At 49.9% G+C, this 19924-nt stretch overlaps 1 protein-coding gene across 1 annotated transcript in view; it reads right to left on the bottom strand.

Annotated features, from left to right (window-relative positions):
• Nucleotides 1-14545, bottom strand: part of LOC115083782 (gastrula zinc finger protein XlCGF26.1-like) — a 78990-nt gene extending 64445 nt beyond the window's left edge. Inside the window, exon 1 of the mRNA XM_029587801.1 lies at nt 14314-14545. Coding sequence (XP_029443661.1) covers nt 14314-14337 — 24 coding nt within the window. The 5' untranslated portion in view covers nt 14338-14545. The remainder of the gene's footprint in view (nt 1-14313) is intronic.
• Nucleotides 14546-19924: the final 5379 nt, after the last annotated feature.

A 19924-nucleotide genomic window follows, 5' to 3' on the forward strand; every position in this document is an offset into this window, starting at 1 on the left:
TCTTGAAATGGAATGCCCGCTTGCTGATAGCAAAAGGATATGCAGTCCGCCAACCAGGAGGAGAGAGTCTGCTTACCCACAGGCTTTCCTAACTTGTTTGGGTGGAAAGAGACAAACAATTGAGTGTTTTCCCTGTGGGTCGCTGTACGGTCTAGGTAAATGGAGAAATTACTTACCTGATAATTTCGTTTTCCTTAGTGTAGACAGATGGACTCAGGACCAATGGGTATAGTGTACTCCTGTTAGCAGTTGGAGACGAATCAGATTTCAATCTGACGTCAGCCCCTAGTACATATACCCCTGCAGGAAGTGCAGCTCCTCAGTATTCTCTTCGAAAAGCATTGTGGATATATGGTTGACTGACTGATTGACTTTAGTAACTTGATTAACTTGTATAACTTCATAACTTGGTTAACGTTAAAACTTGGTTGATTGACTATAGCTGGAGACCGCCAGTGAATTCAACCGGAAAGCGTCGACAACCGGCAGGGTGGAAATCCTGGGTAAACAAAACGTGGCTTACCCTTGAAATCATTTGAAATCCATGTGTAAGGCAGCCAAGGGTGGGATGCTGAGTCCATCTGTCTACACTAAGGAAAACGAAATTATCAGGTAAGTAATTTCTCCATTTCCTAGCGTTTAGCAGATGGACTCAGGACCAATGGATTGTATAAAAGCTACTCCCGAGCCGGGTGGGAGGCTGCCCTTGACTCACTCAGTATTGCCCTTGCAAATGCCGTGTCCTCCCGAGCCTGAACGTCTAGATGGTAGAATCCGGAGAAGGTATGGATGGAGGAACATGTTGCCGCCCTGCAAATCTCGGCGGGTGACATCATTCTTGTTTCTGCCCAGGATCTTGCCTGGGCTCTGGTCGAATGGGCCTTGACCTGTAGAGGTGGGGGGGGTTTTCCTGCTTCTACGTAGGCCGCTTTGATAACCTCCTTGATCCAGCGGGCTATGGTTGCCCGCAAGGCTGCTTCCCCTAGTCTCTTCCCGCTGTGAAGGACAAAAAGGTGGTCAGTCTTTCGTACGGGTTCTGACATTTCCAGGTATCTGGAGAGGATTCTGCCAATGTTGAGGTGGCGTAGGCTACGGGCCTCATCCGAGTTCTTCAGGGCGTCCACCGATGGAAGCGAGATAGTCTGGTTAAGATGAAAGTGTGAGACCACTTTGGGAAGAAATGAGGGAACTGTGCGTAGCTGGATGAATCCCAGGGTGAACCTGAGGAACGTTCACGGCAAGACAGGGCTTGTAGTTCAGAGATGCGACGTGCTGAGCAAACTGCCAGTAAGAAAACAGTCTTCAGGGTTAACTGGCGAAGGGACAGACCTCGGAGGGGTCTGAAAGCGATTCCTGCTAGGAATTCCAGAACGAGATTGAGATTCCACAGAGGTACCGGCCACTTTAGTGGTGGGCAGATGTGTTTAACTCCTTTCAGGAAGCGTGACACGTCTGGGTGAGAGGCTATGCTGTCGCCCTCGCTCTTGGAGCCGTAGCAAGATAAGGCGGCCACCTGTACCTTGATGGAGTTGAGGGACAGGCCTTTCTGAAGCCTGTTCTGTAGAAATTCCAAGATCACTGGAACTTTAAGTGAGCGTGGCTTGATGTTGTGGTCTTCGCACCAGGCTTCAAATACTCTCCAAATCCATATGTACGTTAGTGATGTGGAGAACTTGCGTGCTCGGAGGAGGGTGTCGATTACAGCCCCCAAGTATCCGCTCTCTCAGGCGAGCCCTCTCAAGGGCCAGACCGTAAGAGAGAATTGAGCTGGGTCCTCGTGTAGGATCGGACCTTGCTGTAGCAGGTCCCTGTGTGAAGGCAGAGGAAGGGTGTTCCCTGCCAGTAGTCTTCTCATGTCTGCGTACCACGGTCTTCTTGGTCAATCCGGGGCCACCAGAAGAACTAGTCCCCTGTGTAGCTGTATCCTGTGAATGATTGCGCCCAGCAGGGGCCACGGTGGGAAGGTGTATAGCAGAGTCCCCGGTGGCCAAGTCTGAACCAGGGCATCGATCCCTTGGGAGTGCGGTTCCCGTCTGCGGCTGAAGTAACTGGGTACTTGAGCGTTGGATCTGCATGCCAGAAGATCCATGACCGGCGTCCCCCACCGGTTTACTATCATTTGGAACGCTGTGGACGATAGCCTCCATTCTCCGGGGTCTAGGCTTTCTCTGCTGAGGAAGTCCACCGTGATGTTGTCTTTCCCGGCGATGTGGACGGCAGAGATCTCCTGGAGATTCGCTTCCGCCCATGCCATCAGTGGGTCTATTTCTAGGGACACATGTTGGCTTCTGGTGTCCCCTTGTCGGTTGATGTTGGCTACTGTTGTGGCATTGTCAGACATCACTCTGACCGCTTTGTCCCGAAGTCTGTGAGCGAACCGCAGGCAGGCTAGTCTGACTGCCCGCGCTTCTAGGCGGTTGATGTTCCATCCTGCTTCTTCGGTGTTCCACCGGCCTTGGGCGGTTAACTCCTCGCAGTGTGCTCCCCATCCTTGTAGGCTGGCATCTGTGGTGAGCAGGGTCCAGGTTGGGGAGGACAATCTTGATCCCCGACTCATGTGGCTGGGCTCCAGCCACAACCGTAGTTGGATCCGGACTCTGCCCTGGAATGATAGATGTACGGTGTAGTTCTGAGACTGTGGGCTCCACCTCGATAGAAGTGATCATTGAAGGGCCTCATGTGGGCTCGCACCCATGGCACTACTTCCAGTGTGGATGCCATCAGCCCGAGGACTTGCAGGTAATCCCATGCTGTGGGACGAGGGTGGTTCAGTAATGTCTGCAGTCGGTTCCACAGTTTCGATCTCCTCGTGGGGGTCAGGCTGACCTTGTCTTCTTTGGTGTCGAATCGGACTCCTAAGTATTCCAGTGACTGTGAGGGCTGTAGGGAACTCTTGTGTGAGTTGATCACCCATCCTAGGCTCTCCAGTAGGGTTATGACTCTGCTGGTTGCTTAGTGGCTTTCCTCTGGAGACTTCGCCCTGATCAGCCAATCGTCTAGGTAAGGGTGTACAAGGATTCCTTCCTTCCTCAATGTTGCCGCCACCACCACTATTACCTTGGTGAATGTCCGGGGGGCTGTGGCTAACCCGAAGGGAAGCGCCCAGAACTGGTAGTGGTGGTCCAGGACCTTGAAGCGTAGGTAGCACTGGTGTTCCTGATGAACTGGGATATGTAGGTAAGCCTCCGAAAGATCCAGGGATGTGAGAAACTCTCCCAGTTGTATCGTCCTTATTACGGAGCGTAGGGTTTCCATGCGGAAGCGAGGAATCTTCAGGTGGCGGTTGACCGACTTGAGGTCCAGGGTGGGCCTGAATGTTCCCTCTTTCTTGGGAACGATAAAAGTAAATGGAATAATGCCCAGTATTTGTTTCCTGTGGGGATACCGGGGTGATGGCCTCGAGGGCCAGCAGTCTGGATAGTGTGGTTTCCACTGCCGCCCTCTTGGAGCGGTCGTGGCAGGAGACTCCACGAACTTGTCCGGAGGGGTTCGCAGGAAATCCAGATAGTACCCCTCCCGAATAATGGCTAGGACCCACTTGTCCAAAGTTATCTCGACCCATCTGCGGTAGAATAGGGCCAGTCTGCTCCCCATTGCTTCTTCCCTTGGACGGGTCGGCTGAATCTCATTGTGGAGTGCGGCTGGGGCCTGAACCCGAGCCGGTTCCTCTCTTGTTGTGCTTGTTCCGAAAGGACTGGTTCCTGCCGGAAGGGAGTGGCGCTCGATAGCTATTTCTGCTGTAAGGGATGAAGTACTGTGAACCTCTGCCCCTGGATGATCTGGGGAAGGGTTGCTGGTTTCTCTTTGATTTATCTTCTGGCAGGCGTGGCAATGGGGAGTCTCTCCATTTGTTGGCCAGTTTCTCCAGTTCACTGCCAAACAGGAGGGATCCTTTGAAGGGCATCCTTGCGAGGCGTGTTTTGGATGATGCGTCCACTGACCAGTTTCGGAGCCAGAGTTGCCTCCTGGCCGACACCGCGGATGACATTCCTCTGGCCTCTGTGCGTACTAAGTCGGAAGCGGCGTCCGTGAGGAATGATACTGCTGGTTCCATGACTTTTCCCGGGAGGTTGTTTCCTGGCTTGGGATAAGCAGGCACGTCGCAATTTGAAGAGCCATGGCTGCCACATCGAATGATTGTTTAAGGATGGATTCCAGACGTCGGTCGTGTGCATCCTTGAGTGCTGCTCCTCCCTCTACTGGGAAAGTGGTGCGCTTAGTCACCACGCAGACCATGGCGTCGACTATCGGGCATGTAAAGAGTTCTTTGGAAGCTGGGTCCAGGGGGTACATGGCTGCCAAGGCTCTTACCCCCTTGAAGGTGGACTCTGGGGCAGTCCATTCCAGGTCAATTAGCTGTTGCACTGCTTGTAGCAGTGGAAAATGACGGGAGGGCTGTTAGAGACCCTCCAGCAGGGGGTTCAGCTTAGGTTCCCCTGGGGAGCCTGGGCCTAGGATGGCGAGCACAGACAGGCATTGGGTGACCAGGTCCGGGAGTTCATCTTTTGTGAAAAAGCATCTCATAGTTCAGTGACGTTCTGTCCCCGGTGGGAGCTCCCCTTCTTCTAGGGGCTCGGCTTCCTCTTCGGAGATGTCTGTGTCCCCATAAGTGGGGCTTCTGGGTGGAGGGAGTCTGGCTCTGGGCCTCGAAGGGCCCGGAGCCTCAGGGTCCTCCTGTGGAGCCTGTGGCTGCGGAGTTTCCTTTTGCATTTGAATCAAGATGTGAATCCTTTTGAAAAACTCCACCCATGAGATTGATGTCGGGTCCAAGCTGAGGGGCACCGGATCCCTGGGGTTCCCCGGCTGAGGGGGAGTCTCCCTGGGATTTGCTAGGTCCGGGGTACTCTGCCCTGGGTGGGACTGGCCCTGACCTGGATCTCCCAGGGCCTCCTTGCACTGGGTGCATAGGGCGTTGGCCCTCCGCACTTTGTGCAGCTCTAATGTGGCATGCAGGGCATAGGCCTTGAGCTTTTATCTCTGTTTCTGGTGGTGCCATGGCTGTTGGCGCGTAAACGTATGCGCTCCTGTGCGGGCAAGTATTAGATTTATGTGCGCAGGTAGCGGGATGCGCATATCTTGTGCGCCCGGCCTATGCACGTGTAGCTTATGCGCACAAGGGATATGCACGTGGAAATTACCCACACATGAGGGTTTGTGCGCTTAAGGAAATTTATGCTCGAGTCATGCGGCGAATGGAGCGGCGAATGAGGCCAAGATGGCGACGGCGAGCACTCGGGCAATATGGCGACCACCTCAGAGGGTCTCCACGTGGGCAGACCCTTGTACTGACCGGGGTCTGGCCCTGCTAGGGCGAATCAACCCGGTGGCGCTGGTCTCGTCGGCGACCTGCGCTCCTCCTCGATCCTCGGAGACTGGAATCAGCTGAAGATTTCTACCTTACCGTTTGACAAAAGTTTGACAAAGTTCCTCATGAGAGGCTTCTAGGAAAAGTAAAAAGTCATGGGATAGGTGGCAATGTCCTTTCGTGGATTGCAAACTGGCTAAAAGACAGGAAACAGAGAGTAGGATTAAATGGGCAATTTTCTCAGTGGAAGGGAGTGGACAGTGGAGTGCCCCAGGGATCTGTATTGGGACCCTTACTGTTCAATATATTTATAAATGATCTGGAAAGAAATACGGCGAGTGAGATAATCAAATTTGCAGATGACACAAAATTATTCAGAGTAGTTAAATCACAAGCAGATTGTGATAAATTGCAGGAAGACCTTGTGAGACTGGAAAATTGGGCATCCAAATGGCAGATGAAATTTAATGTGGATAAGTGCAAAGTGATGCATATAGGGAAAAATAACCCATGCTATAATTACACAATGTTGGGTTCCATATTAGGTGCTACAACCCAAGAAAGAGATCTAGGTGTCATAGTGGACTGCTGCAGCACACTGCACCGACGAGAAATCGTCGGTGCAGTGTGCTGCAGCAGTCAAAAAAGCAAACAGAATGTTGGGAATTATTAGAAAAGGAATGGTGAATAAAACGGAAAATGTCATAATGCCTCTGTATCGCTCCATGGTGAGACCGCACCTTGAATACTGTGTACAATTCTGGTCGCCGCATCTCAAAAAAGATATAATTGTGATGGAGAAGGTACAGAGAAGGGCTACCAAAATGATAAGGGGAATGGAACAACTCCCCTATGAGGAAAGACTAAAGAGGTTAGGACTTTTCAGCTTGGAGAAGAGATGACTGAGGGGGGATATGATAGAGATGTTTAAAATCATGAGAGGTCTAGAACGGGTAGATGTGAATCGGTTATTTACTCATTCGGATAGTAGAAAGACTAGGGGGCACTCCATGAAGTTAGCATGGGGCACATTTAAAACTAATCGGAGAAAGTTCTTTTTTACTCAACGCACAATTAAACTCTGGAATTTGTTGCCAGAGAATGTGGTTAGTGCAGTTAGTATAGCTGTGTTTAAAAAAGGATTGGATAAGTTCTTGGAGGAGAAGTCCATTACCTGCTATTAAGTTCACTTAGAGAATAGCCACTGCCATTAGCAATGGTTACATGGAATAGACTTAGTTTTTGGGTACTTGCCAGGTTCTTATGGCCTGGATTGGCCACTGTTAGAAACAGGATGCTGGGCTTGATGGACCCTTGGTCTGACCCAGTATGGCATTTTCTTATCTTACCTTGTCTTACCTGCGATACACAATCCCCTTTAACCGATTCTTACCGCCTCTTTAAATCACCGGGTAACCCCTTCCACCCACGGCATGTTTATTAAATGTAAACGATCGAATTAGCTATTCCCTCCTTTACAGTAATGCGCGCCCCGACTATCGCTTTTTTACCCTGCCGTTTTGCCGCACGTTTAACCTGCTAATTTACCGCCTACCCTTACCCCTGCGTTAGAGGCAGGCGTAAGGGTAGGCGGCAAACTTACCCCCAGCCCCCGCTCACCTGCCCTGGCCGCGTCAATGGGTGCTGGTCTCCGGGGCAGCCCCAGTCCTCTCCCCCCTCCTCCGAAGCAACAAAAGCGGAAAAATGTCATTTGAAATGACAGATACCAGCGTGTCCGTGAAGCGTTAGGCCAGCGCACCCAGGATACTGTATAGCGCTCTATACAGTAAAATGGGTTGCACGGGCCTAACGCTTCACGGACACTTCTTGGACGCGGCTTGCATTTGCAAGCAATTTAAATACAGTATCGAGCGGTAGGTGAGCCGGACTGTGCGTGCGGCAACCGCGGGTGCGCCCGGCACTAACGCAGCTCTTCCTACCACTCCTTACTGTATCGGCCTGTCTGCGAGCTGAAGTGATAGCCAAAAGGAAAATCACTTTCCATGTGAGATATCGAAGTTCACAAGAGTGAAGAGGCTCGAATGGTGGTTTCATGAGCCGACCGAGAACTAGATTAAGGTCCCAAGAAGGGGCCGGAGGCTTGATGTGGAGCAAGCCCTTCAAAAAAATGTGTTACAAGGGGTTATACTGATATAGAGACATCCCCGATACCTTTATGGAAGGCAGCTACCGCACTGACATGCATTCTAATGGAGGAAGTCTTAAGACTTGACTCTGATAGTTGCCAGAGATAGTCCAGAAACTTCGGGATTGGACAGAAAAAGGGGTCAAGGGACTGAGAAGAGCAACATGACATGAACCTTTTCCATTTGTAAGAGTAAGCTTTTCTCACGGAAGGCTTCCGTGAAGCGATCAAGACACGGGAAACTGGCTCAGAAAGGTTAAGTGGTTGGTGGTGGGGGGATTACTAGGGAAGAGTGGGAAATGGCAATTCTACATATGGATATCTGTTCACCTGAAGAAATGATAATACACTGGAACTTATGTATTTTATACTTAGGAGGCAAAACAAAAGTTCGGTTTTTGCCTATATGTTTTGTACTGCTGTTCTCATCTCTATTTAATCTACTGTTTGTAAGCTTTACAATATACTGGATAATAAAAAATTTTAAATAAAAAAAAAAAAAAAAAAAAGGAAAGGTTAAGTTGTTGAAGGATTAACCTTTCAACATCCATGCCGTCAGGGACAAGGCTTGAAGATTGGGATGTCGTAGGCACCCGTCGTTTTGAGTGATCAGAAGCGGGTCCTTTCCCAATGGAATGTGTCTGCGGATGGAGAGGTCCTGAAGTATCGGAAACCACACTTGGCGTGGCCAGTGAGGTGCTATCAGGATCATGGTTCCCTTGTCCTGACGTAGCTTCACAAGAGTCTTCAAGAGAAGAGGAAGGGAGGGAATGCGTAAAGCAGACCGGTTGACCAAGAGAGGGAGAATGCGTCTCTGGGTTGAGAGAGTTTGCTGCGAATGAGAGAGCAGTAGTTCTCCACTTTGCGGTTCTATGGGGATGCAAAGAGATCTATCCAAGGATATCCCCATTGTTGGAAGATGGAGTCCGCTACCGAGGGGTTGAGAGACCACTCGTGCGGTTGAAAGATGCGACTCAGCTTGTCTGCCAACACATTGTCCACTCCCGGTAACCAGGTAGCCCTGAGGTACATCGAATGGGAGAGAGCTTCCTGCCAAATCTGCGCAGCTTCCTGAAACAGAAGGAAGAAGCCTGTGCCTCCCTGTTTGTTGATGTACCACATTGCCACCTGGTTGTCCATCTGAATCAGGATGACTTGATTTGAGAGGCAATCCTGAAAGGCCCTGAGAGCATATCTGATTGCTCGAAGTTTCAGAAAATTTATTTGGTGTTTGGCTTCCTCTGGAGACCAAAAGCCTTGTGTCTGCAGATTGGCTACATGGGCTCTCCACCCGAGGTTGGAAGCGTCAGTGGTGAGAATGATTTGAGGATTTGGAACCTGGAAGGGCAATCCCTGGAGGAGATTGGTCTGATTTTTCCACCAGGCGAGAGACAGACGGAGTGAGTCAGTTATGCGGACAATGGCTGACAGAGGCTGAATAGCTTGAGTCCATTGAGACCTCAGAGTCCAGTGCAAGAGTCTCATGGCCAAGCGGGCCATTGGTGTGACATGGACTGAGGACACCATGTGTCCAAGGAGGACAAGAAATTGGTGTGCAGTCGCGGAGTGCTGAGACTGCAGCTGGTGAGCAAGGGACGCAAGAGTCAGTGCTCGTTGTCGAGGTATGAAAGCCTTTGCCTGTAAGGTGTCCAAGTCTGCCCCAATGAATGATAAGGTTTGCGATGGGACTAAGTAAGATTTGCCGTAATTGACGAGAAATCCTAGCGAAATTAGAGTGTGTAAGGTTAGATTGAGGGACGACAGAGCAGATTGCTGAGTGGGAGCCCTTATTAACCAATCGTCCAGGTAGGGGTAGACGTGAACACCTTGGCTTCTGAGGAAGGCTGCGACAACTATGAGGCATTTGGTAAAAAGACTCGTGGCGCAGACGCTAGGCCAAATGGGAGCACTCGATATTGATAGTGCTTGGGGCCTACTAGAAACCTCAGGTACTTGCGATGAGCTGGAGTTATTGCAATGTGGGTGTTTGCGTCCTGGAGGTCTAGAGAGCAGAGCCAGTCTCTTCTTTGTAGAAGAGGTAGAAGCGATCCCAAGGTGACCATCTTGAACTTTTCTCGTTGAAGGTACTTGTTGAGGGCCCGTAGGTCTAGAATAGGACGGACGCCTCCCGATGTTTTGGGGATTAGGAAGTACCGGGAATAGAACTCTAGGCCTTGCTGAGAGTATGGAACGGGTTCTATTGCTCTTGACTGGAGAAGGAGGGAAACCTCTTGTTCCAGAAGAATGGAGTGGTCGGACGTTCTCCACGTCTGTAGAGGTGTGGGGAGTCCGGTGGCAGGGCGAGAAAGTTCAGATGGTAACCCTGAGCAATGAATGCCAATACCCATTGGTCTGATGTGACTGGATGCCACATGTTGTGGAAGTGGCACAATCGACCTCCCACTGGCATGTGACAGAGGAATGTGGCTGCTGCTCTCTAACTGGAAGTCAAAAACCTGAAGCAGGTCCTGGTAGAGGAACTGCTTGTGGTTTTGTTTACGGGCTTGACGAGACTGCGGTTTTTGATAAGGTCTCGTGGCACGGGATCTGGATGATGGCGGGTAAGACTTCTTCGACGGAAGAATGACTTCTTAAGAGTCCTTTCTGAAGGGCTGTTTTGAGGAGAAGTCAGAAGGCATCAAAGAGAGCTGTCTTAGGGTCTCATGATGGTCTTTTAATTCTGCTACCATCCGTTGAATCTGCTCGCCAAACAGATTATCTCCGACACAAGGCAGATCGAATAACTGGTCTTGTACTTCCTAATGAAGGTCAGAAGATTGGAGCCAGGCCCACCGCCTCGCCGAGATGACAGCTGCAGACACTCTGGTAGAAGTGTCAAAAATGTCATAAGATGTTCTAATCTCATGCTTACCTGCCTCAAAACCCTTGTTAACTAGGGTTTGTAATTGTTCTTGAAATTGTTGAGGCAGGGAGTCTGAGAAGTCCTGTATCTGCTTAAAAATGACCCTGTTATATTGGGTCACATAAAGCTGATAGGCGGCAATTCGGGAGATGAGCATGGCCCCTTGGAATACTCGGCAACCAATGTTGTCTAGAACTTCTGTTCCTTTCCAGAAGGAACAGATGAGTGAGGCTTTGACCTCTTTGCCCTTTTTTGTGCAGACTCTACAATGACCGAGTGGTGATCAAGCTGAGATTTTTGAAAACCTGGAGCTGACTGTACCAGATAGGTAGTGTCAGCTTTCCTGTGTACTGGAACAACTGATCCAGGATGTTCCCAGTTCTTCTTGAGGAGATCAAGAAGGAACTGATGGATGGGTATAGATGTAATTAGCTTGGGGGCATCCAGGAATTGGAGCAATTCCATCATCTGGTGCCTATCATCCTGTTCAGTCTGCAATTGGAAGGGGACCAATTCAGACATTTCCTTCACAAAGTTTATAAAGGAGAGGTCCTCTGGAGGAGAACGCTTCCTACTCTCAGTGGATGAAGGTGGTGAAAGTAAATCATTGGTGTCTGATGAAGTGTCATCACCCCAAGTGTCGTATTGATCAGCACCTGCTCCTCTAGGAGCTAGAGGGGGACAGGGTGGTTGTAGACCTGAAGGTCCCAGTCTAGGCTCCAAGGGAATCGGAGGAATTATCGGAGGTACCGATGATGGCATCGAAGGCACCAGTGCAGGCATCGAGGGCATCGATGGCTGACTCGTGGCGCCGGACGTATCGGCACAGATGGCTGAGGCAGAACTCCCGATGGAGGTATGCAGAACGGTGTTTCTCCTCCTGATGATGCAGTCAATGGGGAGGGCATCGGAGCCGGAGACCCGGGAACCATCGGAGGAAAAGCGCTCATAAGCGCTTCCATCCTGGACAGCAGCGGTGCCAGCGCTGCCGGAATCGGGTCGATGATCGGTTCCACAGACGGTGCCGGTGTCGTAGGAACCTGAAGACGTTGCATCACCTTGTCGATGGCCTCCAGAACCATCCGGTCCAGTTCTTCTCGGAGACCTGGAGCAATCAGCCCCGGCTCCGGAACAGAAGAAGGAGGCAGAGGCATAGCCAGAGGGACCACCGTTAAAGGTGGAGTCGCAGCTCCCTATCCCCGATCGGGTGAGGGTTGCCTCGGGGACTCGGTCACAGGAATGGTCGGTGCCTTCCCTGGAAGGGGTGTCTTTGACAGCGGCTCGGACGATGGTGAGGTCAATGATTTTGCTCCCTCGATGGACCGAGTCTTACGGTGTCGGTGGCGATGTTTCTCCCTACGATCCCCTCGATCCTGAGGGGGAGTGGAGGGTGTCGATGGCCGAGAAGTCGTCGGAGGTCGATGCTGACGCGAAGTTGACGGTGCCGGTTCCGACGACGTCGATACGATGGACGGAGTCGGGGTTTGAGCACGGAAGAGAAGTTCCATCTTCTCCATTCTGGCCCTGCGACCCTTCGGTGTCATTAAGGCACATTTGGTGCAGGTCAAGACATCGTGCTCGTGTCCTAGGCACATTACACAGACTTTATGGGGGTCTGTGATAGACATGATGCGGGTACAGTCCGGGCACCAACGAAACCCCGACGCCATGGCCATAGAAAAAAATCGAGCCGTGGTACGGTCGACGGCCAGTAGGCCACGAGGGTCAAACCCGAAGGTAATCGACAGAAAAAAACAGGTAAAAACTTACTGGAGTACCACGGACTGAGAAAAGTTAGAGGGGGGACCCCTGTGGGGCAATTAACTTTTAGTAATTCCGTGAGGAAAATTCCTGTCAGGAATCTCTTCAGAACTCCTTTACAGCGAGGCTACTGCTGCGCGGAAAAAAGAAGACTGAAGGGGGACCCCTGCTGGCTGCAGGGTTAGTGCCATGCTGGGCATGCCCAGTAGGGGCCAGTCAAAGTTCTGGAAACTTTGACAGAAGTTTTCCGTGATTGGGCTCCATCTTGATGATGTCACCCATATGTGAGGACTACCATCCTGCTTGTCCTGTGAGAAACCATTTTTCTTAACTTGCTTGTAACAAGAAACAAGTCATAAGATCAGATATATTAATGAGGTTACTCATGAGGCTAACTGTGCAGATTTCACATGCATTTGTATTAGGGGCTGGATTAGCGCCTAATTAACCCATGTCCGACAGCGGATTAAACAGTGCGCTCGTGTGAGTGCACTGTATTGTATTGGCCCCAGTATAAGGGGTAAAAGGTGCACGTCAAAAACATGCGGTCAAATGGGTGCTAAACAGTGCGCTCGGCCTGAAAGAGAGGGCAGGAAGTTGCGGGCAGGGCTGGTGCGTTCATTAGGCGAACTTCGGCAGTCGACTAGGGCACAGAGCCGTAGGGGGGCACCGATGAGCAGCCACGTGGTGTCGCAAGTGAAGGGGGGCTCACACTGACCCCAACCTGAAACAAGGAAAGTAACTCCTAACACCAGGACCCGATGCATCAGAATCAGCCACTCCACAAAGGGTCTACTGTCTGCAATAAGGCATACAGCTGGGATAGTAAGAAACTAAATGTATTAGCCAGCCTGCTAGCAAGCTTTCACTTTTTTTAGGCTTTTACACTGTTCTCATTGTTTCATTAACACTGATGTCTTAGGTTTCGTTTATGACTGGCAAGTAAGCAAACATGCTAGTACGCAGAATCAACCAAGACAAAGAAAGCATTGTATATATATAAGGCAGAATTACTGTTGCAAATCCAAAAATTCCTTTCACAGGACTGCAATTCCGGGCAGCACTCTCCTGTGTATCAGTACTCACATGACATGAAGCCAGAACAAAGGGAAGAATCAGGAAAGTTCCACACTGGAAGAAGGAGGGGTACCCAGCCCCTTGGTTGTAATATGCTTACTCAGCAATGTGTAAAAATGCATGTGCAAGAGATAAAGAAATATGTAATGTATTTAAGGTGGCACCCTGCTGGGTGGGGCATGCAGTTTTACTGATACATATCAGCTGCATCTGTTTGCTAGAAAATAAACTTTTCCTTCTCGGACTGTAGTGGGCAGAGACTTCACTATGACAGAGGACAACCTGAAACTCCCACTGAGCAGGACTTCATGTACCAGAACCACCTGCTTCATAAAGGGTCTACTGCCTGCAATAAAGCGATAGTTAGGACATTGAGAAACTCTGTCAGCACGTTTTCATCTTTGCCTTTCACTGTTCTTATTGTCTGATAAGCTTTCACTGCTTGCCTGCCAAGTCTGTAACTTTGCTGAGCACACGGCTAGGAGTAGAACAATGGTTGTATTATGTATAGGGCAGTACTGCTGCCAACGCACAAATTCCTTTCCTGAACTGCAAGTCCCAGCAGCCTCTCCTGCAGGGCACAGAAGAAAGTTCCAGGCTGAAGAAGAGGAGGGGGTCAGTCACTCAGCCGGGATTTGCTTGCTCAGCAGTATATAGAACGCATGTGTGAAAGAAAAGAAATGTATAAGAAGTTACTCCCTGCTTGGGAGGGCATGCAGTTTTACTGAAAACCATTTCGGCTGCATCTATTTTGCCAGCAAAAATAAAACTTTTCCTTTTTCGGACCAAGTGCCTGGTATCTTCTGTTTGTACCCTATTACAGGACCAGTGCCTAAAGTCTTCTGTTTGCTACCTGCTGTTTGTTACCCTGTTACACAGGCGGGGCCTATCCCGCTCGTGGCAAACAAAAATAGAGACTGTGTGCTTGCCGCCCTGAGAAGCACACAGTGTCCCGCGCGCCCCCTACCTGTTTCGGCGCAAACTGCTTCTATTTCTCTTTGCCCCGCTTATGGCACCAAGTGGCTGCTCTTCGGCGCCCCCTACGGCTAGGCACCCTGAGAAGCACACAGTCGGCGCCAAAACAGGGGGAGGCGACAGCACAAGGGTCGCCTAGGGCGCCCAATACCCTTGTACCAGCCCTGGTTACGGGCAATCTCCTACCTGAGCAGAAGCTCCTGCAGGCATTTTCCTCTCCGCTTTTACTGCTTTCAGGATTAGAAATGAATCGGGGGTTAATTCTCGGGTTGCAGAAGAGCTGCATAAACTGAGAATCAGAGCCGGATGAGAAAATGAAGTCGCTCTTTTCTGAATCTGAAACTCAAAAGTACAGCAATTGCAGAAAACTCCACCTCCAAATCCTGCCCGGCCCAGACTGGTGACGGAGGAGGAGTCGGGGAGCTTTAATGCGAGAGCAAAGACTGATCATTCTGTTCCCTTCGGGTAAAGCCCCGCCTCCTGTGTGATGTCATCAGTCCGCGCTGGACTGGCGATGGGGTTGCTGTGTGTATTAGTATTTGTTGAGAGTCAGATACAGAGAAGAAAGAATTCATCTCTTCTCCCTGAGCTTTCCAGTTTTTCTCTCCCTCTGCACCAGCAAGAGAGAAATACTCAGCAAGCAATTCTGCAGCCCGGGAGGCAGCACACCTGGGTTCCTCCAGGAGAAGGGTTTTTTTTTACTGATTTAAGCAGCTTGCTGCCGTAATTCACTTTTTTTGGGGTTTTTTTACACACATATACTTCTTAGTTAGGGACACGGTTCTCCCTCCCTCCCTCTTCACTGCATGTTTTTCCTTCACAGCAATCTTTGCTGGAGTTCGGAGACACAGTGAAGGGGGGGAAGCCCTGCAACTACCTACCCTTTCTAACACCAAGGTAATCCAAGGTGGATGAGAAAGCTGAATCCCCTCCTCATTAAACATTGTCCCCCTCCCTCACCTGTACTCCTCAATTAGTTATGTTTTCAGTTGCTCTGCACTACCTTTAGTACTGATGTGTTGATTGGGGGTTTATTTTGCACTTCTCAACTTTCATTTACTGCAAGGATAAGACCTGTTTTAAGTTGCTGACAGTCTAATTCACCTTCTCTGCCCGCAGCCACTCCCAGCTGCAGAGTAGCTTTCACTAATTGCAATGTCGCACGGCCTAGGAGATTCGTTTGTTTTCCCTGCCAGACAAGCAGAAGGAGGTCTATCCTGGCAGTATTTGGCCAGTGTCTATGGCTGTCTAGGGAACAAACCACTCAAGGTTTTGGAAAGCAAGTTAAAGCAGACAACTGCCATCCTTAAATTCCCCCAATCTTGGTTTATTTGGTCTTCTGGAAAGCTTGGCTGGAAGACCAATATTATCAGCAAAGGTTAAAAGCTGCTCCTTCACCATCCTGACATTTATTTTAGAAGCCAGCTCCAATTAATGCTGGCCTCCCCCACATGATATAAAGGGGATTTTTTTTTCATTTCATTAAAAGCACAGTGCCCCCCCCAACCAATCCTCTGAAGTGAAGAGGACCCCTCCCCCACTACCACCACTCCAAGGAAGTAGCAGAGAGGGTAAGAGGAGGAGTTTGCTTCTCCTTTTTATCCCTTTCTTTTATCCCCCTCAGGCCAAAGTGTCTACTTCCTCTTTGGTTGTAACCCCACTTCCTATACATCTTGTAGTCTTTTTCCATAAATAAGTCATTACTGACAAAGCACCTTAAATTAACACAACTGGAAAGCGAGTCCCGGGAGGGGATTGTCCTCTCACCGCTCCCCCCCCCATCTCTGCCAAAATCCAGTGACCCTCCCAAGGTTGAGCGTGGGAGGGACAACAGCGGCTCCCAGGCATGCCAGGTGAAAAGGATGGTTGTTTGACCACCAGATCCCACACCCCAGTCCTGGCTATGCTAGGTGCCAGCAAGCAAGTCTGCCGAGGTGGCCAGCAAGGTGGAGGTACAATGACAGGTAAACTTCGAGCAACCCCATTCACCCTAGGAACAGGAGTGAAGCCCATCAACCAAACCCTTCCTCCTCCTTCCTCAGGGAAATCTCCAGGAAATGAAAAAGGAAAATCAAGCACATTTAACTCTTCTCTCTCTGGGGGAACCAAACCGTTAGGAGCTGGAGTGATGCCAGCCCCAGCTTCCACCCCACCTCTCCTCTGGAGAGTTGTGCGTGAAGGTGGCCCCAGCCATTTCATTGACTGAAGGGGGTACTAGAACTTGGCAGGTCAGAAAGGGCATCACCATCACCTCCGCCACCCCATTTACCAAACATGCAGCTGCCAATGTCAAAATCACCCTAACTCCTCCCCGGAATGTCGTACGTGAAGGGGTGTAGGGAGATAGCTCATGTTTTACCATGGATTCACCAATTATGAATCATAATAGCCTAGAAACTTACAGGCCAGTGTGGTGACAGACCCCAGACACTGGAAGAAAGAATTTTACCCAGGTGAACTTTAAAACTACACTGTCTTGGTGGAAAATTAAGAACTTTTCTCCAGTTATACTGAAGAATACCTTATCAGATCTGCCTGTTTACATGCTCCTGGGCCAATAGGAGCAAAGCAGACAAAGAGACAATATGACTTAAGCTCCTAAGCCAGTGTCAGGGATGAGCCAAGGTGAGTCCCAAGGTCAGAGAAAAATGATGATACTGGCAAAACAGCTTGACATACAGACGTGACAGGGAGGCAAAGTAGAAGAAAAAAGGAGGCTGAAGCAATGGACCCCCTGGGAGAGCGAGCCTGAAACCAAAAGGAGGAGAAAGGCAAGTGAAGGATCCCCTGAGAAAGGAAGGGAGAAAGAGAGCACAAACCCGGGAAGAAAACCTGGAGAGCGAATCCTGAGCATCCTTGCAAGCGAAAGGCTGGTAAGCAGAGCAGGAATCCCTGCTATTGAAGGGAGAAGCCTGGGTGTGGCCCAGAGACCGGAGAGGAGGAGCCTGCTCAGGTGAGGAGAGTGATCAGAGCCTGAGACGGTGAGGTGCAAAAGCAAGCCCAAACAGCCAAGTACCAGAGCCAGAAAGCAAGTCTCCTTCCTGGACAGCCTGCCCGCTCTGCCAGTACCTAGCCCAGGAAACAAGCCTCTCCCCTACCCACATTCTCCAGCCAGAGCCTGCTTCAGAGGAGAACAGAGATATTACCTGAAGCCTAGACCAAGGGTAAGTAAGTTAGCCATAAGTATTAATATATTAAGCAGGCTAAGGTTTATGGCATGTTCTGTTGCCATCCATGATACAGAAATTTCTTTAGGGAAAACTGATGTTTAATGACCAGGAGGTTAGAGATAGGAATTGTTATTTTCTAAATGCTAAACCCTTCCAAATCTGATTGTTCCATCCGTCACTTCTCGACGCTTTCGCCCCGCCTACCTCTCTATACTCTCGGCTCCTTCCGCTTACCATGGACTGTTGGCTGCCACGGTGTCCTCCTGCCATTCTCGCTGGCGTCCCCGGAGCGGCCATGGCGCTGCCTCTCGTCAAGCTCCAGCAAGGTACCTCTAGGGCGCGCGCACGCCGCCCTCATCTTTAAGCGCATGTGGCGCAAACCTCAGGGGCGTCCCCCTGAATTGACGTCATCATCTTCCGGGTATATCTGCCTACGCCTATTGCTAGCTCCTCGAGTTAGCAAGGGGAATAGAAACCTTACAGATGGGATTCGTTCTCCGTTCCTAGGCTACTCTGCCACTTCAGCTTCCGCTGAAGACCTTACTACCCTTCGGGGTCTCTAACTGGGTACCCGCTCCTCGGAAGCCCTTCTGCTTCTTTCAGGTGCTATCAGGAAACCGGTACTCGCTCCTCGAGGACCCATGTTCCCTGAGACGCTGCCTGCAACCTTTCATCTCTGATTGGAGGAATTCTTTATTCTACAACATCAGTGAGGACAGACGCTACCAACCTCCATGGTATTCTACTGGCACCAGGTACTCGCTCCTCGAGGGCCTGTGCTCCATTTCTGTGCCATACCTACAGCTTGTGAGTACACTGCTACAGAGTCTCTCAGCCCTGAGCCTCAGGGATCAGGTACTCGCTCCTCGAGGGCCTGTTCTCCCTGCCTCGGAGCTCTTTCCATCTACTCTGACTCTGTATGCCATCTCATCTATATGTACTTATATGGCTCAAGCTTATCTCCTCTCAGCACAGATCATCAGGAGATCTCCAGTATCCAGCACTACCGTGAGAGACGCGCCCAGCCGGGCTTTCCAGTCTTCTACAAACTACTCACTACTGCCACCTCTGGTGGCTACATACATTTGTCTAATAAACGAATTAATCTGTGTTTGTGCGTCCAAGAGTCTAGCTTGACACTGTGGTCCCTCACGGGACTGCCCCCCGTGGGTGTGGTCAGCTGCCACCGTGACCAAGGATCCACCCAAACACCTATAACCTTAACACTGATAAATAAAAGTCTATTTCTGGGGAGAATACCCATTGTCTTCTTCCTGATTTAAGATCGCAAGTAAGGTGGGAGGGCAGCAGGCAGCATCCTGTAGCAGATAGATGCCTGCACCCCTAAACCTGCTTACAGGAGGTGCCTCTGTCATCTCCCCCCCCCAGCCACTTTGTTGGCTAAAAAGGTACCAGAAGTCATCAAGAAGAGAATTGCACCACTGCTGCCTCCCCCGCTCTGTGTCCAACATACACAACAGCTACTGCTAGTTCCCCCGCCCAGGGAACTAGGCTCAGTTATTGACTTCTCCTCATGCACTGCCAGGGCATGTCAGGACTATCTATGACTCAGTCTTGCTCTCAAACACTTCCAAGTGGTGGTATCAGTCGTGTTGATAATCAAAAATAATGAATACTGATGTACCACAATCAATCAAGCACAAATACAAACACCCTGGGTGCAGTGAACAGAATTTTTGCTCTCATTCGTTTGACCTCATACATAGGCACCTTATAATGCTAAATGCGCCAAGAAGTATAATCACAGGTCAGATAATGAAACTTTTTTTATGCTTCAGTGTAAACTTAAACACCAATTCGTGCAATTAAAACATGTCCATAATTATCTGCAAGTTAAACGCAGTTTTCTGCAAATTATACTTGGCTTAATAGCATGACAAATCTTTACTTAGCTTAATAGCTTAGTAGCACGAAGAAAACGCCATACTGCCAATGTGTAAGAGGCTCGGATTCTTTAAGCCCGACACAGGGAATCCCTCATACATTCAGGACTTAAGTTTTCCATACACTTACACTTTTTTCTTGCAGCAAGCCATTGGAAGGCAGAGAAATAAATACACTGCGGAAAAGGAGTAGCTAATGTTTTACATTCTTTCTTTTCTTGTTTTAAAGCCAAGCGCCAAGTTCATGGCCTAGTTGCTCCCTAGGGTTAGTGGCCCACAGAGTTACTTTTTAGTCTCTGCTGCCCCCTTGAGGGAACACTAGAGAAGTGGTGGTTCTTTTTTGTGATTACATCAATAGGGGTGGGGGTCACCAAAGGTGACCCCCACCCCTATTGATTTGAAATAGGAACTGCAAAAGGCAAACGCTCAGCTCTTCCCCAGCCCGAGAAAGAGCTCCCAGTACATTTCTCATCCTGACAGCAGCAAAAGGAGAGAGAAAAATGCCTGCAGGTGCTTCTGCTCAGGGAGGAGGCTGCCCCCCAACGTCCTGCCCTCTTTATACAAACATAAAAAATGCCAGGCTGGGTCGGAGCAATGGTCCATCGATCCCAGCATCCTGTCTCCATCAAGGGCCAGTCCAGGTCATCAAGATGTATCCTGTAAAGTCTCAAAACAAAACTCTGTTTCCTGTTGTTCTTCTGCAAGGAATCAGCTTTGTATTCT

Source organism: Rhinatrema bivittatum, chromosome 2 (assembly GCF_901001135.1).
Source record: "Rhinatrema bivittatum chromosome 2, aRhiBiv1.1, whole genome shotgun sequence".
NCBI lineage: Eukaryota > Metazoa > Chordata > Amphibia > Gymnophiona > Rhinatrematidae > Rhinatrema > Rhinatrema bivittatum.